We start from the raw sequence: 25,373 nt of genomic DNA on the forward strand, positions 1-25,373 counted from the left end.
TGAGTCTAATCGCTCACGTCTTGCCATGAGTCTGTTGCGTGGTACTGTACTGTACATGTTTGCAAAATGTTTGGTATAGCGCCCCTAGTGGCGAAGTACCCACCGGCCGCCACTGGCTCTGAGCGTGCCACCAACACTGCCTGGGTTACGGGTTTGATTTCCAATTGACCCTATTCACATGGCTGGCGCTTGGTGAGAACAGGGTGGAAACCTGAGCATGACATGAGACGTAAAGCCTGAACACGCTCTTCTTTCTGACAGCTAGGACAGGAGGGGGTGTGGTCAGGCAGGAGACATATACAGTAGGTCAGGGCTATTCAACTAAATTGTTCAGGGGGCCACATTGTCAGAAACCCAAGGGGCCAGGGGCCGGACTGCCACGGCGCCTCCCCGTGCTATGAATATATGTACACTTGACACAACACGCAACCACATTTTCACAACTTTTATTTAACTACATTGCAAAAGTAGTATACTTTTCAAAAAAAGTGCTTCATTTATGTGCCACATCTGCAACATCTCCTGCAGAAAGTGCTTCATTTATGACTGTGCAACAACTGCAACATCTCCTCTTCAACATTTCAATATTTAAAATAAAATAAAAAACAAACAAGTGCATGATGTGCATCTGAACATTCTAACATCAACACTTGAACAAAAAAACACATTTATAGTGCAGCTGAGCTTATGAAAAAGTGCTTCATGTCTGTGCAACAACAGCAAATCACAGCATCTTATCAGCACGTATTGTCCACTCTTAACTCTCAATCAGGGGGGTGGGGGGCAGACAGGCCTAGCCTACATACACACATCTAATGAGAGCGATTGCACTTCTTTGACTGGGCAATGGCAGAGAAAGAGGGTTCATAGGAAGTGAGGGCTACCCGCAAACAGTGATGCAAATGCTCATTTGTCAAGGAGGCATGTTGCTTGTTTTAATGGCATTCATGTGAGAGAAACTGGATTCACAGGTGTATGTTGAGCCAAACATTGTTAGCACAGATATTGCCAGCGTTTTTATTTTGGGGAATGTCTTGACATGAATACACTTTATCCAAAATGTTGTGGTGGATTCATTCTCAAGTGCCTGCTTCAGAGCAGATGATGCTTGCATGTCAATTATTTCAAGTTGCAGGAGACCTTCATCAATGTGAAGTGATGCAAGGAACTCTTGTCCTTTTGTGGAAATAGCAGCTACATTGGCAAATGGGTTGCTCACAAAATGCATCAATTCTCTGGACATGTCAAATTCATCAAATCGACTTGCAAAGTTTTCCCTCAATTTATCAATGAAATCTGTCATTAATTGAGTGACTTTTGGCTCAATTGTGCGTGTTAACGTTGACATGAAAAGAAAAAAGTAAAAAAAAAAAATTAAATATATATATAAAAAAAAAAAAAAAAAAATCAATTTTTTTATTTATTATCATGTAATCTTTGGCGGGCCGGTCAGAATCATCCCGCGGGCCGGATCTGGCCCGCGGGCCGGATCTGGCCCGCGGGCCGCCAGTTGAATAGCCCTGCAGTAGGTCTACCATATGGCCAAGTAGAAGACATATTCTCCTGGGTCTTTGAGACACATTATGATGGATTTACTCATGTATGGGTGTGCCATTAGTCATGGGTGAAATACCACCTTGTCGACTCCTGATTCTCACTGACAGCAGCAGAGAAAGAGAGCCTTTGAAGCAGTGCTCACAGGTGATCACAGACTGCATTGTGTGTGGCGTTATTGAAGGAATACCTTGGTATTTAGATATTTTGTTTTGTATTATTCTGCTTCACCAGGGCATACCCCCCCTCCCCCCACACCCTGAGGAAAACTTTGAAAACGCGATTATCCCCAAAATATAACCGTGATTAAGATAGCATGAAAGAATATAATGGTGATTTATTGCATTGCAGTTCACAATCACAGTCACTTGATGACTTATGATTGAAGGGAAATGTTGTGAATGCACAACTTCAGCTATGCAATATTATCCCAAGGAGTAGAACTGCCTACGTGTCTGTCTTCCTTCAACCAAAGATGCTCCAATAAGGGAAGATGACAAGCAACTTTGGGGGGGACAATTACATTACATTTTCTCAAGAGCAATTCCTGGGGGGGACACCAAAAGTAGTGCTGTAACACATAGCCTACGTTGTAATATGTTAAATGTATATTGAGGAACAGAGTTATTTTGTATGTTAGAAGAGACTTTTAAGTTTAAGTCAAGCACTTTGATATATGTTATGTTTAAGTCAAGCACTTTGATATGTTATGTTGACTGTTTAAACAAATCGTGGTTCAGTCACCAGTTTAAGTTTGAGAGTGGCAACAATCCATGGCATTGTCCAATTATGTTCAAATAAATGTTAAGAATGTATTCTTAATTGCTTGCCTGGGTAAATAAAGGTTAAATAAATTAAATAAAAATGTGTCCATATTTTACAAGTCTAAAAAATAGAGAACATTTCATAATGTTGCCAAACAAAACTCAACTCCCTGTCTCTGCCCGTCTGTTCCTGTCTACTGTATCTGTCCCCAGCTCTGCTGTCAGTGTCTGTGTACCATTTCTTGCCTGCTCTGCCTAATGACATCATTATCAAATGATTTTAGCATTTCACCTCTTTCGTATTAAAATGGTTCAACCTCTGTAGTCTAAGTCTTTGAGATATTAGGCTACTAGGGTTATTACTTTGCGTTTTGGTGTACTGAAATAGGCTCTGATGTCTGTCTTTTTTCTGCCATGTTCTACCTGACTGGCTAGACACACACACACACACACACACACACACACACACACACACACACACACACACACACACACACACACACACACACACACACCCACACACACACACACACACACACACACACACACACACACACACACACACACACACACACACACACACACACACACACACACACACACACACACACACACACACACACACACACACACACATGATGATAAACATTTAATTTCATTATCTGAAATATTATAAAATCATTAGGTCTGCTATAAGCCATTATCCCTTTGTGTGTGATTATTAGGGATGCCCCGATCACGTTTTTTGTCACCGATACCGATCGTCTTGAGCCATATCGGCCGATACCGATCCGATATCGATCGTTTTTGATAAAATATTATTTTTTGTTTTATATACATTTTTTTTTTTTTTATATATATATTATATAATTATACTTGTAGTTGTATTGTCTGCAAGACATCGCCACCACGCAACAAGTCAAAATGCTCGCTATCTGCAAACAGCTCCACTGTCTGTGTGTATACTCTGCTTTGGTCAAATCGCATTCAGCGTGGGGCCTGAGAGTGCTGGGGCTGATGTTCTGCAGATGGATACTATTGAGTCAGAGCGATAGTTCAACAGGGTCTGAAACGTGTTATGAAGCATGATAGCTAATTAGCCAATGTTCAGCTGCAAAAACGAATAATGTCAATTATGTTATAATACATTGATATCAGGAGCTATCTGTAGCTACTGCTAGCCGGCTAGATGACGTTAGACAATGCATCATGTATTAAAATAAAGTGAACTATTTAGCTCACTAACGTGAGCTACCTAGCTAACGGAGGTTTCATGCTGGTGCATCCCTATCATTCTTAAACTGAAATGCGCATTTGTTGATATCAGGAGCTATCAGTAGCTAGCCAGTTAGACAACGCCTCATCATGTATTAAACTAAAGTGAATAGTTGACTGTGTAGTTTTGTTTAAACAGTAACGCTAGCTCGGTAGCTAACGTTAGCTCACGGGCGATAGCTAGTTAGCCAACGCTAGCCAGCGCTTGCGAAAACGAATGCCAAACTGTCACGTTGATAGCAGGAGCCATCAGTAGCTAGATAACATTAGACAACGCCTTGTGTATTAAACAAAAGTGAATAGATGACTGGGCCATTTTGTTTAATGCTTCAGTTATGTTGAAAGAGGAGCTCTGCGGTGCTCGAAGGGTTTGTTTGTTGACATGAGATGGGTCTGGGAGGGGGAGAAGGAGGAGGAGGAGCAAGACGCGCAGCAGCAGAGTGTGGCTGTGAGCGAGTGAGAACTCTGCAGAGAATTGGATCATGTTTTCCGTGTCATCGATCGGTTTTGACGATCGGAGAAAATAAAGCATTATCACAGATCGCATATTTATACTGATTATCGGCCGATAACGATCGGTGGCCGATCGATCGGGGCATCCCTAGTGATTATTATTGTCTCACAGTGCGTCGTGGGTGAGGCTTCGCGTCTGTTACTAGGTTGGAGGGTAAAGGACTAATGGACTAAAAGAAAGTTCTACTTTACTTGCGCCATATATATATGCGCTGTGAACAAATAGTACCATTCGTATTTCGCCAGACGTATTCCTACGCGGAACCGGGCTTGTAACGACATGTTTGTCGGCACGATTGAACTTGAACCAAGGGGCATGGCTGCTGGCGCCAGGTTCTCGTCCAATGGTAGAATGAAACTATTATGGGCTGTTAGTAGACTAAAGGGATATTCAGTGCATATTGTACAAGGAATATAAAGGGGATATCAAACGATATACAAATACTATTAAATATATATCCATAAATAAATATATATATTCGGTTTAATCTGATCCTTCACAACAGGTATAGAGGCTGCTCATTACAGGCACAGAAACAGCCCATTGAGAACAGGACTGAAGCAGAGGGGTATAGAGGCTGCTCATTACAGGCACAGAAACAGCCCATTGAGAACAGGACTGAAGCAGAGGGGTATAGAGGCTGCTCATTACAGGCACAGAAACAGCCCATTGAGAACAGGACTGAAACAGAGGGGTATAGAGGCTGCTAGAACGCATAATCTGAGTGGGGGTTCTTTCAGAAAAAACTTAAAAGACATGTTTTGAAACAATATAGCTTTTTGAGCTTTGAAAATTTCAATGTCTTAAAAAGCTCTTGTTTCATCTACAAATGCCTACATGGACTAGCTCCCCCTCCTGTACAGGAATTCATCTACAAAAAAAGAAACAGTGGACTCTGCACCAGGTCAGACACCAGAGGTGACTGCATGGTCCAACGTAGACTGACCACGTTTGGCCAAAACGTCCTGTCCATAAAAGGCAGTCAAACATGGAACAGTCTCCCCATTTCCATAAGGGAAAGCCCCACCCTTGCTTCTTTTAGAGTCCAACCAGTCATGTGAACACATGTGACATGCTGTTATGTATTTGTAAATTTTTTTACTGTTTTTATGTGTCCTGTTTTTATGTATTTGTACATTTCTTACTGTTTCTATGAGTCCTGTTTTTATGTTTTGGGGGACAACGGATGGAAATTAGCCTCGTGCTAAATCCGGCAATTTTTACACTCCACAGTGTTCATTAATTTTGCATTGTCCCCGTCCAAATAAACAAATTAAATTAAATGTTTAAGTGACCTCAAAGACCGATATTAACTTGTTGAAAAGTCCCCTTTAACACAGCACCTTTAAATAATAACATAAGAGAGATAGCTAGAATAGCCTACTGTACTGCAATTTGTCATCTGGACATGTACATACTGTACTCAAAGCCTTGTTGTGTTCAGACACATGGAAGCGCCAGTCTCAGAATCACCATACTCTCCCACCCTGCTCCCCCATGCTCCCCCACCCTGCTCTCCCACCCTGCTCTCCCCCATGCTCTCCCACCCTGCTCCCCCATGCTCTGCCCCCCCCCCCCCCCTCTGACTGGTCCCTACCATTCTATACCTCACATGCTCATTCATTCTTTCATTCCACACAGAAGAAGCATAAAAGCACATGACAACGCAAAGTTACCTTCATAAACACTGAATAAAATATACAGTTTCAACATAAATTACACATCATCATCACCCACCTCTCTGACATGTCCATGTAAATCCATGTCTCCTGCCTGTGGCCGCAGCAGGGTCTATTACAATGGCACAGAGCGAGGCAGACGGGCACACTCACGCACGCAGGCACGCACGCACACACGCACACACACACACACACACACACACACACACACAAACTCACACTCACACTCACACAGCATCCATCGGACTCACCCTGACATCCTTGGCATCTTTACAAAGCTGAACACATCCATGATGTGCACAGTAGACTGCGGACAGGGCGATGGAATATAACATCGACTTCACTCCGGGTCCATAATAGTCCCACTGTCTTTACAGCAGCAAGGTGGTAAATAATTCAGCCCAAAGAAGAGAGGGAAGAAAAAGCTAAAGCATGGAGCTTCCACAAGTCAGGTGGGAGAGGTTTCTGCATGGCCGAGTGGACGCTGTGTCCTCCTCGCCTCAGCGGCGCAAAGCCGCGCAACCCGCTGGAAAAGGATCTGGCGGCGCAACTTCCCCCCGGTCCCATCCTTCAAAGCGAGAGCCTCCAGTTTGGCTGCATTAAAGCCACCTTAATTTAATCCCCATCGCAGTGGAATGATGAGCGGGAGCCGCGCACGCTATGAAGGGTGCCTCTGTGTGTGTGTGTGTGGGGGGGGGGGGGGGTTGGCTGAAAGAAGAGAGAGAGAGAGAGAGAGAGAGAGAGAGAGAGAGAGAGAGAGAGAGAGAGAGAGAGAGAGAGAGAGAGAGAGAGAGAGAGAGAGAGAGAGAGAGAGAGAGAGAGAGAGAGAGAGACATAGGTGGAGTGAGAGGATTGTAAAGCCTGGTAAGGAGAGAAATCTAAAGAGACAGAGGTTAGAGGAAAAAAAGATAGAGAGAGGGGGGGGGGGGGTAGAGAGAAAGTAGGGGTAAAGAGAGTGGGCGAGAGAGAAACAGAGAGAGGGAAGAACAGGGGTTGTAAGGGGCTCACCCACTCAATCACTGTTGATGGAAGCAGCCGTCCCCCTCAGTTTACTCCCCCCCCCTCCCTCTCCTCTGCAAAGCCTCATCAATCCACTTGACCGTGTGCCGTGGTTTCACAATGAGAATGAGAAGAAGCAGAAGAGGAGAAGTACAGTAGGAATGAGAAGAGTAACTTGGGTGTGTTGGTGCTCTCAGCTAGCTGGGAGGAGATAGAGAGATAGATAGATAGATAGATAGATAGATAGATAGATAGATAGATAGATAGATAGATAGATAGATAGATAGATAGATAGACAGACAGACAGACAGACAGACAGACAGACAGACAGACAGACAGACAGACAGACAGACAGACAGACAGACAGACAGACAGACAGACAGACAGACAGACAGACAGACAGACAGACAGACAGACAGACAGACAGACAGATCGATAGATCGATCGATAGATATATCTATCAGAGACAGAGCCAGGGGGAGATAGAGAGAGTGACAGAGCCAGAGGGAGAGAGATACAGAGACAGAGCCAGAGGGAGAGAGAGACAGAGACAGAGGGAGATAGATACAGAGGGAGAGAGAGACAGAGCCAGAGGGAGATATATACAGAGGGAGAGAGATACAGAGATAGAGGGAGAGATACAGAGGGAGAGATACAGAGCCAGAGGGAGAGAGATACAGAGGGAGAGAGATACAGATGGAGAGAGATACAGAGATAGAGGGAGAGATACAGAGCCAGAGGGAGAGAGATACAGAGACAAAAGTCCCCAACAAAAGTAGGGCTACAACAGCACCTTGACCTTCTGCACAAATTCTCCCAGACATGGGCACTGACAGTAAACCTAAACAAAACTAAAATTATGATATTCCAAAAAAGGCCCAGCCTACAACAACAAAAACACAAATTCCTCCTAGACACAATTTCCCTAGAACACACAAAAGACTACACCTATCTCAGCCTAAACATCAGTGCTACAGGGAACTTCAATCAAGCTGTGAACGACCTGAGAGACAAAGCAAGAAGGGCTTTCTATGCCATAAAAAGGAACATCAAGTTAGACATTCCAATCAAAATCTGGCTCAAAATATTAGACTCCGTCATAGAACCAATTTCCCTATATGGTTGTGAAGTCTGGGGCCCACTTGCAAACCAAGACTTCACCAAATGGGACAAACACCCAATTGAGACTCTGCATGCAGAATTTTGCAAATCCATTCTCCGCACCCAACGGAAAACGCCAAATAATGCATGCAGAGCAGAACTAGGAAGATACCCACTAATCATCAAAATTCAAAAAAGAGCATTCAAATTCCACAATCACCTAAAAGAAAGCGACCCAGACACACTCCACAACATAGCCCTCACCCACAGAGAGACCCTCGATAGATGCCCACTCAGCCAGATGGTTCTGGGACTCTGCTCACAAACACAAGCAGAGCCACCAGACAGAAACCACACTTGACTAAATCAAATTATAAGAAAACAAAAAGAAAACTATCTGACACATTGGAAAGAAACAACCCAAAACCAGAGCAAATTGAAATGCTATTTGGCCCTAAACAGAGAGTACACAGTGGCAGAATACCTGAGCACTGTGACTGACCCAAAACTAAGAAGATCCTTGACTAGGTACAGACTCAGCGAGCACAGCCTAGCCATCGAGAAAGGCCACCATAGGCAGACCTGGCTCCCAAGCGAAGACAGACTATGCACCCACTGCACACAAGATGAGGTGGAAACCGAGCTCCACTTCTTAACAACCTGGCCACTATACCAAGACATCAGAGACATATACTTCCCACAAATTGCAAACACCCAAAGAGACTTTGAAAACATGGACAATAACTCAAAACTCCCATACCTACTGGGAGAAATACAAGAATGTGCAAACACAGCAGCAAGATTTGTGAGCTGCTGTGACAAGAAAAGGACATCCAGCGGAATGCAACCACCATAAAGACTGTACAAGAAATTCCGTCTGTAATGTACTGATCTCTTTTGTTTTCTCTGTTTGATTGTTTTGTTTTGTTTGGCTTTGGCAATGTAAACGTATGTTTCCCATGTCAATAAAGTCCATTTGAATTGAATTGAATTGACAGAGGGAGAGAGATACAGAGGGAGAGAGATACAGAGGGAGAGAGATACAGAGACAGCGAGATACAGAGCCAGAGAGATACAGAGGGAGAGAGATACAGAGGGAGAGAGATACAGAGGGAGAGAGAGAGATACAGAGACAGAGAGATACAGAGGGAGAGAGATACAGAGGGAGAGAGATACAGAGGGAGAGATATACAGAGGGAGAGAGAGAGAGATACAGAGACAGGGAGATACAGAGGGAGGGAGAGAGAGATACAGAGACAGAGAGATACAGAGGGAGAGAGATACAGAGCCAGAGAGATACAGAGGGAGAGAGATACAGAGACAGAGAGATACAGAGCCAGAGAGATACAGAGGGAGAGAGATACAGAGGGAGAGAGATACAGAGGGAGAGAGATACAGAGGGAGAGAGAGAGATACAGAGACAGAGAGATACAGAGGGAGAGAGATACAGAGGGAGAGAGATACAGAGGGAGAAATATACAGAGGGAGAGAGAGAGATACAGAGACAGAGAGATACAGAGGGAGAGAGATACAGAGGGAGAGAGATACAGAGGGAGAGATATACAGAGGGAGAGAGAGAGAGATACAGAGACAGAGAGATACAGAGGGAGAGAGATACAGAGGGAGAGAGATACAGAGGGAGAGATATACAGAGGGAGAGAGAGAGAGATACAGAGACAGAGAGATACAGAGGGAGAGAGATACAGAGGGAGAGAGATACAGAGACAGAGAGATACAGAGGGAGAGAGATACAGAGACAGAGAGATACAGAGCCAGAGAGATACAGAGGGAGAGAGATACAGAGGGAGAGATATACAGAGGGAGAGAGATACAGAGGGAGAGAGAGAGAGATACAGAGACAGAGAGATACAGAGGGAGAGAGATACAGAGACAGAGAGATACAGAGGGAGAGAGATACAGAGACAGAGATACAGAGGGAGAGAGATACAGAGGGAGAGAGATACAGAGACAGAGAGATACAGAGGGAGAGAGATACAGAGACAGAGAGATACAGAAGGAGAGAGATACAGAGGGAGAGAGATACAGAGGGAGAGAGATACAGAGGGAGAGAGATACAGAGCCAGAGAGAGAGAGATACAGAGACAGAGAGATACAGAGGGAGAGAGATACAGAGACAGAGAGATACAGAGGGAGAGAGATACAGAGACAGAGAGATACAGAGGGAGAGATATACAGAGACAGAGCGACAGCAGTGAGACAACAGAGAAGAAACCCCTGACCTGATATTCATCCCTTCCTGTCCAGCCAATGTTCCCAGAGTTTGCACTGAATTAGGAAAATGTGCTCCCGAATTGTTTAATTGATTGACTTTTCTTGTTTCTATATTGCTTTTGGATTATGTACTGTACCTCTCGATGTTATTGTAAATGAGAGCTTGCTTTATTTTATTAAATAAAGATTGAATAAATGAATGAACATTCAGATGCATGCCCATAGATGATGCACATACACAAACACACCTGTCAATTGTCCCTAAGAATACCAATCAAATATGAATAGGCACATTTTTATACATTTAATAAATAAGACAGTTACAGTGCACTGTATGTCGATACTGTTTTATTTATTTATTTACATTCGACTGGCAGTTTGGTATTCAAATACCTTTTTCTTTTCAGATTCAAATGAAATTTGAATATTGCAATTCATTCTGACAGCCCCAACATACACATAGCACTGCTTTTGTTGGGGGGGAAAAGTAGACATATGATTGTATGCCACACTGCACATAGTACTACATTTGGTATCACTATGGAAAGTGTGTACTGTATGTCTGTGCACTGTATACGTCAGGTCCTGTTTAGGGATGCTCGATATTGGCTTTTTTACCGATACCGATATTCCGATATTGTCCAACTCTTAATTTCCGATACCGATATCAACCGATATCAACCGATACCGATATATGCAGGGTTTCCCCCCCCAAAAAACTGAATAATTTCAGGTAACTAATCATTTCACTGGATATATATATAACAAATATTGTTATTGTTGTGAAGGATCAGATTAAACCGAATATATATATTTATTTATGGATATATATTTAATAGTATTTGTATATCGTTTGATATCCCTTGTATATTCCTTGTACATATACACAGAATATCCCTTTGGTCTACTAACAGCCCATAATAGTTTCATTCTCTCATTGGACAAGAACTTGGCGCCAGCAGCCAAGCCCCTTGGTTCAAGTTCAATCGTGCCAACGAACATGTCGTTACTAGCCCCGGTTCCGCGTAGGAATACGTCTGCCGAAATACGAATGGTACTATTTGTTCACAGCGCATATATATATGGCGCAAGTAAAGTAGAACTTCCCTTAGCCCTTAGTTCTTTACCCTCCAACCTAGTGGCAAGACGTTAAGCCTCACCCACGATACACGTGTGGTGCAGTATGGTCAACTTGGCCTCAGAATGGCATTGAGACATCGTGTGGATTAATAGTTGAATTGTCATAGTTTGGCACTATACCGTCGAGTGGGACGTATTTCTATTAAGTTAATAATAGTCTATTATGTATGGTGCATCGTTCGGTTAGAGTTATAAAGTGAGCAGTACCCCCATCGTTTTCCTCGCGTTATCTAGAGTCTTAACCAGGCTGGGCAGACCACGTGTGGTGCTTTCATCCGAGGAGTTCTGGGCAAGGACGAGTGGACCTGCACATTGGATTACCTTACCCGGACGACGGCGAGCCCTACACGGCTTGGATTATCTACTTGCTTTGGGTGCTTTGATTATGCCATGGATAACAGCCAACACTGGTAAGTGTTGGAACTACCCCTGAGAGGAGTCCAGGTGAGACGGCGCTCTAACCCGAGTGAGGTCGCCTCACGTCTCTTCGTTGTGGACCGGCAGCTACCGTCTACAAGAGGGCCCAACTGTATTCATCTGTGGACCAAGGTTCTGTGGGCACCGTGTTCAGCACTCTGAATTCTCCCAAGAAATCGTTGGCCAGATGGGATATCGCCAGCGGCTCTCCTAACCCCCCCCCCCCCCTACTGACTTACAACCAGCGGGACCCCCTTTAGTGTATCCAGCTATAATCATTAAGTACCATCGCTATAGTTCCCTAAAGAACCAGGTTGTATACTTGCTTCCTGCGTAACCAGAGATTGGACATTCAATGTTGATTTGCCTACGAATACTCATTTGCCTTACAAGTGCATTCAAATCATAAATGTCATTATGTGAACGTTGTATATACCCTTTGCTATATATTAAAGATTCGACGGATACATTTGTGTGGACTTGGTTTCATCAGGTGGGAAAGTGTTCATCATATCTATATCATGTACTGTGTGGCCAGTAGTTAAAGTACATAAAGCGGTAGTGGTTTAATGATACCATACTTATCAATACAGTCAGGGAATTGTACCCCTCAGTTACAATTGGTCCTTCGAGCCGGAGGGTAACTAGTGTAATATTAATATAGTGTTATTAATATTGAAATGGCCTATGATGAACACTCCACGAAACGGTCCTCCTAACGTAGAACGCCCGCGGCGCAGACGACAGCCACCTCCGTACTTAGAGGATTACGCTGTCAGTCAACTACCTAGCCTTCTACAAACGGTAAACGCGGTAAAAGTAGAAAGTAAAATTATGTCTGACCTTAACGACCAGGTTACCCCGACCACAGAGGCCCTAGTGGGTTCTAATGTAACTGACCAAGCTCACGGTGGGGACCAGGAGGGAGCTGACATGCCTTTACCCCCCGCCAATACCGAAGAAGTAGTCCCCGACCAGCCCCGGGAGGAACACAACCCTACAGAGAGAGAACTCTGCACGGAAGAAGAGGAGGAGAGCGCCGAGGAAATAGAGCTCCAGGACTCCCCAACGAGTACCGCCAGGAGCGGCTCACCTCTACAACCGTCTTCCCCCAGCAAAGCGGAGAGGATGCTATCACAGGCGTTCCTCGTCAGCCTGACAGCCTCTACCGAACGCGATCGACTCCAGGGTGAACGCGATCGACTTCAGGGTGAACGCGATTGACTCCAGACACAGCAACGGAGCGAAGAAGAGCGCATACGCCTGGAGATGAGACACCTTCAGATGGAAGAGAATATGGCAAGAGACCGAGCAGACACCCAGCGTGCCGCTGCCGGTGCCCAAAGAGAAGCAGAGCGCGACCTCGCTCTCATCCAGCGCGAAACCGAGCGCGACAGACTACAAGCCGAGCACGACAAGCTACAAGCGCAACTAATGGAGCAGCTGATCCTCAAGGCAACACCCTCTCCCTCCGCCAGGGGTTCAAGGAACTCGTCGAGACAACAGTCAAGGGCAGCGTCTCCTAACCGAGCAAGCGACCCTGAACTTGACCAACAGACCAAGCCTATACCCCCCGCAGACCCCCTTCCCCGACCGGTCCAAGCGAGACCCAGCTACAAGGAAGGAGCAGCATACACTGCGGAGAAGCTAAATAAACGACTACAGGATCTAGAGGACCTGATAGAAGAAGAAGAGGGAGAGGAGGAGAACCAAGCCCGACGACAGCACAGTACTCCACCGGACCAGGAGGTCCAGTACAGCCCAGGCTATACCCCCGCGGCGCTGCGCTACAGACCCCCGACTCTATTCACGGGTGAGCACGACGCACGACCAGCCCCGAGGAATAGCACCTGGACCAGCGGGCCATGGTACCCTGCCGGTACCAGCCCACAGAGAGGCGCAAGAGGAGACTCGCCTAGGAGGCCTCTCCCCCAACGCTCGCCGATGTATCAGCCATCCACGGCGTCATACATTGCCACACCGACCATCCCAGACTTCACCCATGAGAATCGGGCACAGTACACGGAGCTCCGAATGTGCTTAGAGACAATGATGGTGGATGTCGTTGATGAACGTCACGAGTATGCAATATTACTGAAGCACCAGATTGAGAAGCTAATCACAGCGGGACACGTAAAGAAGATTGACTGGCGACGCCGTGCGCTGCTCCGCGCCTCTCTGATCAAAGACGGCTTTGATCTCCGGCAGCAGGCCAGCAGCGACCCCCCAGTATTACGCAGCCTCTCCCCAGAGGAGAAGCCCTTGCTGCGGTTACCATGGAGAGAGAGGATCGGAGATGAGCACCCAGCCATCTACCAATGGGAAGTCCTCCCCTTCGGAACCACATGCAGCCCGTGCTGTGCTACATTTGCACTGCAGAAACACGTCGCAGAGGACCCAGCAGCAGATGAAGAGGTCCGACACAGTGTGAAGAACAGTTTCTACGTGGACAACTGTTTACAAAGCGTTTCGACCCAAGAAGAAGCCGAGGCTCTCCTACTCAAGCTACGCGCATCCCTGATCAAAGGCGGCTTTGATCTCAGGCAGTGGGCCAGCAGCGACCCGCACGTATTGCGCAGCCTCTCCCCCGCGGACAAGGCTGCCAGCAGCGAGACCTGGATGGCGACAATCCCAGGAGAAGCCCAAGAAATGACACTAGGACTAGTCTGGCGCTTCAAAACAGACTCGCTCCACTATAGACACAAACCCCTGACCACGGAGCAGGGAAGGTCGACGGCGATACCGACCACCAGACGGAGTGTGTACAGAACACTCGCCAGACAATATGACCCGTTGGGATGTATTCTACCTTACACCACCAGGGCAAAGATGATTGTACAAGCACTATGGGACAAGGACCAGGGCTGGGACGACCCAATACCCGCACCCCTTGCCTCCACATGGAGAGAGTGGGAGACGGAGCTCCGCTCACTCCCAGGCGTCAATATACGCCGCAGCCACTTCCCACCCACAGTGAGGCCAGAGACATGCAAGATGGATCTACACGTCTTCAGTGACGCCTCCGAAGTAGCCTATGGATCGGTGGCCTACTTGCGTGCCCAAGAGAAGGGAGGAGAGATACACACTGCTTTCATCCTGGCTCGCTCAAGAATAGCCCCACGAAAGCAACAATCTATCCCGCGTCTAGAGCTCTGCGCAGCCCTAGCAGGAGCGCATCTAGCCACGTTAATCCAACGTGAACTCACCATTCCGGTGCACAGAACAATCTTGTGGTCAGATTCCACGACAGTACTCACATGGATCAAGTCTGATTCATGCAGATACAAAGTCTTCGTGGGAGTCAGAGTCACAGAGATTCAAGAGTTAACAGAAGCAGCGAGCTGGCGGTATGTGGACACCAAACACAACCCAGCTGACGTCATCACCCGGGGAATGTCCCTAGATGACCTCACCCGTCACAACATCTACAGTGACGGACCAGAGTTCCTCAAGCTCCCGGAAGGAGAGTGGCCTACGCCCACCCCACGGGAGGCGAGTAAAGAGGAGGCTGAGAACAAGAAACCTATGTTCTGTGGACTGAGCACAGTCGCCTCCACAGACCGCAACATAGATGACTGCCTCACCCTACAGAGTGCGCAACTAAAGACATTTCTGAGGCACCACCCAGAGATTCAGCCCACTGCCGACATTTCAGCAGCTGACTACGAAGAAGCAGAACTTCTTCTACTACAACGAGCCCAGAGAGACTCGTTCCCCGACGAGCTAGACTGTCTACAGGGAGGAAAGCCCGTCCCATCAGACAGCAGATTGCTCCACCTGGCACCCGAGAGCGACGCCCATAATCTCATCAGAGTGGGTGGTCGTCTGCGGAGAGCCCCCGATCTACCGGATGACGTTAAGTACCCGATAGTCTTGAACAGCTGACACAAGGTCACAGAGCTGATCATAAAGAAATACGACGAGGATGTGCACCACGCAGGAGCAGAGAGAGTCTTCGCGGAGATCAGACGTCGCTATTGGATACTTCAAGGGAGAGAGTGCGACGCTTCCAGCGAACCTGTCTAGACTGCCGAAAGTGGCGCGCGCAGCCCAGCATACCCCGGATGGCTGACCTACCTCCCTGTCGCCTCCAACTCGGCGACAAGCCATTCCACTCCACAGGCATGGACTGTTTTGGCCCGTTGTATATAAAGAAAGGAAGAGGAACCGAGAAGCGGTGGGGTATTGTATTCAAATGCATGACCACCAGAGCGATACATATCGAACTCGGACTCATTCCTTATGGCCTTCCGAAGATTCACATCACGGAAAGGAAAACTACATTGTTGTCTGATCACGGGACAAACTTAAAAGGCGGAGAAAGAGAGCTGAGAGAGAGCTTCCAAGCTATGGGCCCAGAACTTAAGACCCACCTCGCTCCATCCCAGATTGACTTCCAGTTTAATCCCCCGAACGCACCCCACTTCGGTGGAACCTGGGAACGAGAAGTACGTTCTATAAAGACAGCCCTGTACGCCGTGCTTGGGGCCCAGACTGTAGCGGAAGAAGTCCTAATGACAGTCCTCACGGAGATCGAGGGAGTATTGAACTCCAAGCCCCTCGGCTACGTCTCAAGTGATGTAGCAGATGTCGACCCAGTCACCCCCAACACACTCTTGATGGGGCGGCTGGACCCCGCGCTACCCCAGACAATGTACAGGCCTGAAGAAGCGAACGGCCGAAGAATGTGGAGGTACAGTCAAGTACTAGCTGACAAGTTTTGGAACAGCTTTCTACTCCACTACCTACCGTCTCTACAGACCCGCCAGAAGTGGGTAAAAGAGAGAGACAATTTGACAGAAGGAACAGTCGTCATGATTATCGACCAGTCACTACCCAGAGCTATGTGGCCGGCTGGCCGCGTAAGCAAAGTGATCACCGGTGCCGATGGCAAGGTCCGAGCAGCTGAGGTGCTCGTCCAAGGGCGAACTTACACACGACCCGTGGCGAGGCTAATAGAACTGCCCAGACTCCCAGACACTATCGATGACGACCATGACCCCATGACTTTGTGAGTTGACTGACCCTTACAGCGGACCTTGAGTGGTAGACAGTGCGGTCAATCTGTCTCTGCTTAGCTAATTAGGTGGGACTAATTAGGGGGCGGCTGTTGTGAAGGATCAGATTAAACCGAATATATATATTTATTTATGGATATATATTTAATAGTATTTGTATATCGTTTGATATCCCTTGTATATTCCTTGTACATATACACTGAATATCCCTTTGGTCTACTAACAGCCCATAATAGTTTCATTCTCTCATTGGACAAGAACTTGGCGCCAGCAGCCAAGCCCCTTGGTTCAAGTTCAATCGTGCCGACGAACATGTCGTTACTAGCCCCGGTTCCGCGTAGGAATACGTCTGCCGAAATACGAATGGTACTATTTGTTCACAGCGCATATATATATGGCGCAAGTAAAGTAGAACTTCCCTTAGCCCTTAGTTCTTTACCCTCCAACCTAGTGGCAAGACGTTAAGCCTCACCCACGATACACGTGTGGTGCAGTATGGTCAACTTGGCCTCGGAATGGCATTGAGACATCGTGTGGATTAATAGTTGAATTGTCATAGTTTGGCACTATACCGTCGAGTGGGACGTATTTCTATTAAGTTAATAATAGTCTATTATGTATGGTGCATCGTTCGGTTAGAGTTATAAAGTGAGCAGTACCCCCATCGTTTTCCTCGCGTTATCTAGAGTCTTAACCAGGCTGGGCAGACCACGTGTGGTGCTTTCATCCGAGGAGTTCTGGGCAAGGACGAGTGGACCTGCACATTGGCTTACCTTACCCGGACGACGGCGAGCCCTACACGGCTTGGATTATCTACTTGCTTTGGGTGCTTTGATTATGCCATGGATAACAGCCAACACTGGTAAGTGTTGGAACTACCCCCGAGAGGAGTCCAGGTGAGACGGCGCTCTAACCCGAGTGAGGTCGCCTCACGTCTCTTCGTTGTGGACCGGCAGCTACCGTCTACAAGAGGGCCCAACTGTATTCATCTGTGGACCAAGGTTCTGTGGGCACCGTGTTCAGCACTCTGAATTCTCCCAAGAAATCGTTGGCCAGATGGGATATCGCCAGCGGCTCTCCTAACCCCCCCCCCCCCCCCCCTACTGACTTACAACCAGCGGGACCCCCTTTAGTGTATCCAGCTATAATCATTAAGTACCATCGCTATAGTTCCCTAAAGAACCAGGTTGTATACTTGCTTCCTGCGTAACCAGAGATTGGACATTCAATGTTGATTTGCCTACGAATACTCATTTGCCTTACAAGTGCATTCAAATCATAAATGTCATTACGTGAACGTTGTATATACCCTTTGCTATATATTAAAGATTCGACGGATACATTTGTGTGGACTTGGTTTCATCAGGTGGGAAAGTGTTCATCATATCTATATCATGTACTGTGTGGCCAGTAGTTAAAGTACATAAAGCGGTAGTGGTTTAATGATACCATACTTATCAATACAGTCAGGGAATTGTACCCCTCAGTTACAGTTATTGTTTTTTTCTTTTTTTAAACCGATACCGATATTTTCCGATATCACATTTTACTGCCGATATCGGCCGATAATATTGGTCGGCCGATAATATCGGACATCCCTAGTCCTGTTGTAACTGTACTATTTGTGTGTCTGTCATACAGTACTATGGAACTTTGTAAGTTATTGATATGTATGTGTAACAGGGTTAGTTTTGTATCCACTTGTCACTGTAAGAAAATGCTGTTGGGAATGTTCCCGCTTGTAGATAGGGGGAGGAGTCATTCTATCCCTCCTATCAGCGTGAATATTAAAGGCAATCAGCTTTTCTCTGATTGGCTACGACCCCCCGCCCCCTTTTGCCGCGAACGCGGCAGCCGTCCCTGCAAGCGGCAGAGGTCCCAAATGAAATGAATGGCGCGCGGAGCATAATGTATAATGTTATTTCGCGGAGCATAATGTATAATGTTATTTCGCGTTTGTAACATCATAACATCAGTGGAGGCTGCTGACTGATTAACTACAGTATAATGTTATTTCGCGGAGCATAATGTATAATGTTATTTCGCGTTTGTAACGTCATAAACCAACTACCAGATTCACTCGTCACTGTACATCAGTGGAGGCTGCTTAGACACATAGCCATAATTTAAGATATAGTTTATGCATTCGCAAATATGAGAGCTCTGTCATTGAAGTGGGTGGTGGCACCCTGATGTAAACAATTCTACAACGGAAGACGGCCGCTGCTGCGGGTGGCGCAACTCTCTGCCGCGCGGTAGCGCGGTCACAGAAACGCTGAACGAAAGGCTGAACACAAGTTGGTTGCCTTTAATATTCACGCCTCCTCTCAGCCTGGTTTTGCTCTGCAAGCGGTAGGTCATGTTAATAGTAATGTTCTGTAATTACATTTTCTAAGTTGTAAAAGTTAATTTATAAAAGGATCTGGTAGAATATATGTACCATGTTAATCTACAAGGATCTGGTAGAATATATGTACCATGTTAAAATAATAATAATTAATTGCATTTATATAGCACTTTTCTAGACAGTCAAAGCACTTTACAATGTAGGGTGGAAATTGCCTCCTTCACCACCACTGGTAGCATACAACCTTGGGCTATGCAGGCTCAATGGCTACCATACAATGGCACTCGGCACACATCACACTACACAATGGCTGAACGGCTCAGGAGACAGGGATTGATCAGCCAATTAAGGGGAAGGGATGATTAGGTGGCCTTGATGTCAGAGACCTGATTGAAAATTTGACCAGGAACGTCGGGGGAATCCCCTACTCTTTACGATAGGCGTCCTGGGTTCTTTAACGACCGAATTCAGTCAGGACCTCGGTTTAGCGTCTCATCCGAAGGACGGCACTCACAGCTACTGTGTCCCTATCACTGTAACAGGGGCATTGTTACTGACAAATCCAGAGGACAATCTTGTTAATCTACAAGGATCTGGTAGAATATATGTACCATGTTAATCTACACGGATCTGGTAGAATATATGTACCATGTTAATCTACAAGGATCTAGTAGAATATATGTACCATGTTAATCTACACGGATCTGGTAGAATATATGTACCATGCTAATCTACAAGGACCTCGTAGAATATATGTACCATGCTAATCTACACGGACCTCGTAGAATATATGTACCATGTTAATCTACAAGGACCTCGTAGAATATATGTACCATGCTAATCTACAAGGATCTGGTAGAATATGATATGTAGCTACAATGTTGATCTACAAGGAAAACAAGACACTGGTGTGTTTGAATTGTATAGTAAGTTTTACTGTATGAGCAACTTGTTCTATCGTTGTAATATAATTGTGCTTCATGCTAATGAGGGTATTTGTATTTATATTCAGAGCTTGTGGACATTACATTGGTGCAGACAGAGCCCACCTGAGATTGTGTCTTATCATCTATATCACCAGATCACCAGAATAAATCTGCACATGAACTGAGAATCTGTTGTATCTTTATTACACAACACTGAATCACATCTGTTACATATGTCTCATTGTCACTAAGACAAATCCTTGTAGTATAATATATAATATTCCTTGATTGGCCTGCAAATGTGTAGCCTGTTACAACTTAAAATATTCTGTCCGAGCCATAACCAAACCCAGAACCAATCATATGTTTATTATTTGTATTTGTATTATTATTATTATTATTATTATTATTATTATTATTATTATTATTATTATTATTATTATTATTATTATTATTATTATTATTATTATTATTATTATTATTATTATTATTATTTTTATTATTATTATTATTATTATTATTATTATTATTATTATTATTATTATTATTATTATTATTATTATTATTATTATTATTATTATTATTATTATTATTATTATTATTATTATTATTGTTTTATAACTGTATTTAAAAGAAAATATTATTATATATATAACTGTAACAAGTACATAAAGAAACAGTAGCTCATGTCAAGGTATATTTGTTTAACACTATGATCGCCGGGGACGAGTTAAGACATCATTCCTAGCCATGCTCATTCTGCCGAAGACGCCGTAACTCGTCTTTGATGTCAATATTTCAAAAATCTGTGATCAAAATCATATTTCCCCTCCGGAGCCCTGAGACACACTGCAAAGCTCCACTCAACTCTCTAGCGGTTCAAGAGCGCCATCTGGTGGCCGATCGGCAGATCGCCAACCGGAAATGAGCCTTTGAACCGGTAGTGCTCATCCATATGTGGTCCGGGCACTCGCTATCGTTAGAGAGACTCCGTCTTGACACAGTGAACATCGATCGGTGCAAATAACTCGAAAAAACAACATGATTTGGACGTATATACTATTATACAACCTGGAAATGGATCTGGCATTTCTCCATCCCATAATAGAAAAAATTCTGTTCCACGCTCATCTGCCAGCGGCGCGAGGAAGCCACGGTAAGATTCAGCGTTATATTCTAACGTGTTCCATATAAACTGCTATGATGAACATATGACCCACTCTGGATGAATCATCTAACGCTGCCCACGGAATTATAAACGATCCCCCGCCCATCCGGTCATCATCAGATGATACGTAGAAACTTCTAGAAGCACATCCAGTTGACATTTTTTATCTCGCACAGATTCCTACCAAACTGTATTTGATCATCAATAATGCATTTAGGGCTATAAATCACGTTCTGAAGAAAGCTGCAGAAAACGATAAAAACATACTTATACTTTAGACCATATTTTAGTATGAATATGTGAATGAAAAAGTTTAACGTTGCTACACCCTGAACAATACATATAGGACATTGAATGGGCCATAATAATGGCAATTTAGCAATAGAATTTAAAAAGTTATAGCCCTGCAAAGAAGGGGAACTTCTCCATAGACAAATAGAGATGGCGAGGGATGGTAAATTATGAATTTAACCCATGGCGATCAAAGTGTTAAAAAAGAAAAAGAAAATCCTAGATATGTCACTCCTAAAATATAATTACATAACAGAATATAACATAACTATGTGGAACCCTTTGGAGTTACTTACTCACTGTGTTGTCTTACACATTGATATTGATTGATATTTTTTAAGTCAGAGTTGGTTAGAGTTGACTGTATGCTCTGCTCACTCACCAGACGCAGCGTCCAGTTAAGCTTGGTCAGGTCCAGGCTCTTGTTGTCTTTCTCTTTCTCTTTTTCCACTTTCCTCCTGCGGCTGGGTTTGGCCGTGGCAGGTGTTTGGCTGTCGTTGCTGGGGGAGCTGGCGGGATTGTGGTCCTGCTTGTCCACACCTTTGGTTTCATTCTTCTCTAAGTCTTTGAGTGTTTGGACAAAGGCTAACTGGCAGTCATCCAGAGGCCAGCTGTTATAACGGACCTCTGCCTGCACCATGTATTTATGACCCAATGTCTTCACGGGTGGCTGGTGGTGGGGTCTGCTCTGGTCATCCAGGGGGTCTGTCCCTGCAGCGGTGCCCTTCTGCCCCTCTCGTCCCTGGGGAGTATCTGCGGCCTTGCTCCCCCTGGTCAGGATGGAGGATCCCTCTTGGCTCCCCTTCTCATCTTTGTCGGACAGGAAGCGGAACACAGGAATGACCACGTGGCCTCTCCCAGTGTTGCTGGCCACCTCCTCCTCCCGGTCCAGAACAGACAGACGGATCCGAACGTCCCTCTTGGACGTCTGAAACTGAACCGTTCCCATGTGGTCTGCTGTGACCTGGACAGAGAAGCGACATATGATGCTTTTGTTGTTGGGAATTTCCATTGGGAATGTAGTACTCCTGGAATTCCTTCACCACGAAGTTGCTGAGTGGGGCGTTGCGAGCCAGTTTGGCGAGGGGTTCCCTTGAGCCAATCAAACGCATTCTCCACTTGGCACCGACGGGGGGAGATTCAGGGGTGTACACCCACGCTACGAAGGTATAACCATGCTTGTTGGGTTTGTAGATGTGGGGGGAGACTTTGTTGAAGGCCATAGGCAGCTCCTCCCCCGTGTCATTGTCTACGACGTGCAGCAGACCCTGTCTGACTGTGGAGTAGACCTTAGGTACCAGCAGCACCTCCTTCTGCACCAGGAACACCTCCCTGAAGACCAGGAGTCAGGAGCTGGCCGTGTGGAGCAGGGGGGCCGAGTACTCGCTGAAGGTGATTCTGCTCGGCTCGTCCAGTTGACAGGCGTAAATCGCTGCTGTCCTCTCTGAACTCTGAACACCCTCTCTGAGAGTGACTGAACATGAACCATAGTAAAGAAACAGCATGGTTGTCTGCATCTGATTTCACAATGGGCCACATCTCAGACAGGGCCTTCGATGCACGGGTATTCTCCTTTGTGCCTGGTTGTGAGGCACGGAGGACCTCCCGTGTCAGGTATCCTTTGAGGCCAGTCTGTAGCACGGTTACTGCCTGCATCTCCTCCTCTGTGGGCGTCCGGCCCCCCCAGCTCTCTGCAGGCTCTGAAGGTGATGGCACCCTGCTGTCAGGACTCCCGAGGGAAGGGTCAACAGTCAGAGCCTGAACAGCAAACAGCTCCTCTACTGTCAGCTCCCTGTCCAGAGCCTGTGACACCATGTGGTATACTGCCTTGTTAAACACACTGCGCTGCTCCCACCGGCCCAGCGCGGTGTGGATGTGCTGCAGACACAGGGCCTCCTCCAGGGTGTGGATGTGCTGCAGACACAGGGCCTCCTCCAGGCCGGCCCGGCTGGCTGCAGGCAGCTCCTCCTCGCTGCAGAAGGAGTCCACCAACCTGGACAGAGCCCCCAGGAGGGATGAGCCCTGCTCCATGAAACGCAGACTCTCCTTGTCCAGGTGTGGCATGACGGTGTCCTCGTCTCCGAACACGAAGGGGGTGATGCTGCAGAGGTGGGCGTGGTGACCCAGCGCGGCTTGGGCCCAGAGCCGCAGCACGTGCCACCCGGGAGGCAGGGAGAGCATGGCAGATTTGGAGGAGTAGGTCTTGATGTGGAGGATTGGCAGCTGAGACTGCAGGCTCGTCCAAGACCAGGGCTGGACTGTGAGAACTCCAGACCTGGTCCTTGCTGGACTCTCCTTCTTCTCCTCTGTGTCTCTCCAGGGCAGCAGAGCAGAGAAGCTCACAAGGATCTGGGACGTCTGCAGGTTGTCCACATAGAGGTAATAAGAGACCACCTCATCTTCTGAACACTTGAAACTGGATTTCTGGAAACAGTTTGGGTATGTGTGAGGCTTGTGGAAAACCAGGAGTGACTGGAAGCCTTTAGTGAAGTGGTCCAGTTCCACCCAGGTGTCCTCCATGACCTCCTTGGTTTGATCTGGGACGGGACCCTCTGGGGACTCCAGCACCCCCTGCTATGGGACGGGACCCCCTGGGGGCTCCAGCACCCCATGCTCTGGGACGGGACCCCCTGGGGACTCCAGCACCCCCTGCTCACTGGCAGAAGCGCTGTCGTCCCTCTTCTTGTTCTCCGCTGTAGCCTCCATGGCATCTGTGCCCTCTAGTGAGCTGGTGATGCGCTCAGTCCTGCCAGGCTGAGGCTCCTCTGGTCCTTCACTCCCCCCCGACTCAGCGAAGGACATCGGGGGAGAGAGCTCAGGAACAGCGCTGGTGTTGGTCTTGCTCCTGTAGGAGAGGAAGGGACTGGAGACCTCGATGAACTGATCTGGTTTCACATCCACAGGATCGGAGACGGCCACCTTGCCGGGGCGGATGAGTTTCCAGGCGGGCAGAGTCGCCCAGCTCCGTCCCCTGCTTTGACGCCACGTCCATGCTGGTGACTTTAATGAGAGCCTTGGTTAGCAGCATGGGCCACAGTTCAGCCTGGCTGGTGGAAGCATGCGGCAGCAGCTTGTTCTCCTCGTCGAACGGCATGGAGTCATCCACCATCACCTTCCTCCAGCAGCCCATCCAGTAGAGTCTGACGACGTACTTCCCGTAGACGTTGTAGAGCGGCATGTGGCCTCTCATCACCTTGCACAGAGAGTAGATGTGCTCCCAGGGCTTCCACGCGTCGTGATCCACAGACGTGCCGTCACTCAGCTTCCAGACCATGTGGATCTCACTGATGATCCACCTCATCAGCTCACTGCACTTCAGATGGTCGTTGGATGAGATCAGATCAAATGTAGCTTCATTTTCAACAACCACAGGAGCCTTGTTGAGAATGAACCCAGAAGGACGCTTCCAGGAATGCACTTTCAAAGATGGAGGCATCGATATTTTCCCCTCAGGGTCGTCGAAGAATGGTGAAGGGCAGCTCTTTCTCGCCATGTCCCATTTCTCCTTGTTAATATCTGCCTCGTTCCACTCTGACCAGAAGGGGGCGCTGCATCTTCCCTGCTCCCCTGAGCCCTCAGAGCCACTGCCCATTAGGGACGATGCTTGAGTTTGTCCTTGGGATGAACTGGACCTGGACGATCTCTTTGGTGATCCCTTTGTTGACTTAGGCATCTTGTTTGAGAAATGCCGGCTTCAGTCTGTGTTGTTTAGTCTATCTGTCTGATGTGTCCTTCAGTTATTGGTGTAAAATTGTGGAATTCTCTCCATAGCGAGCTTAAGGGATGTAATAGTGTTTATCAATTCAAAAAAAATTATAAAAAAAATATATTTAGTCAGTATGAAAATCAAATGTGATCTGAATAGTGAGATTTTTTTTTTTATTCTTTATTATTATTATTATTATTATTATTATTATTATTATTATTATTATTATTATTATTATTATT

At 46.5% G+C, this 25,373-nt stretch overlaps 1 protein-coding gene and 1 pseudogene across 2 annotated transcripts in view; both read right to left on the bottom strand.

Moving 5' to 3' along the window:
- Positions 1-6,167, bottom strand: part of frmpd4 (FERM and PDZ domain containing 4) — a 273,467-nt gene extending 267,300 nt beyond the window's left edge. The window contains exon 1 of the mRNA XM_084310242.1: positions 6,038-6,167. Coding sequence (XP_084166368.1) covers positions 6,038-6,078 — 41 coding nt within the window. The 5' untranslated portion in view covers positions 6,079-6,167. The remainder of the gene's footprint in view (positions 1-6,037) is intronic.
- Positions 6,168-21,653: 15,486 nt separating this feature from the next.
- Positions 21,654-25,017, bottom strand: LOC311225935 (androglobin-like; annotated as a pseudogene). Its single transcript has 4 exons — positions 24,345-25,017; positions 24,033-24,310; positions 21,808-23,999; positions 21,654-21,659 (listed from the first exon to the last, which is right to left on the bottom strand). The product of its transcript is annotated as an androglobin-like (transcript).
- Between the last annotated feature and the right edge of the window lie 356 nt (positions 25,018-25,373).

Source organism: Notolepis coatsorum (genome assembly GCF_963971535.1).
Source record: "Notolepis coatsorum genome assembly, chromosome: 3".
In the NCBI taxonomy this organism is placed as follows: Eukaryota; Metazoa; Chordata; class Actinopteri; order Aulopiformes; family Paralepididae; genus Notolepis; species Notolepis coatsorum.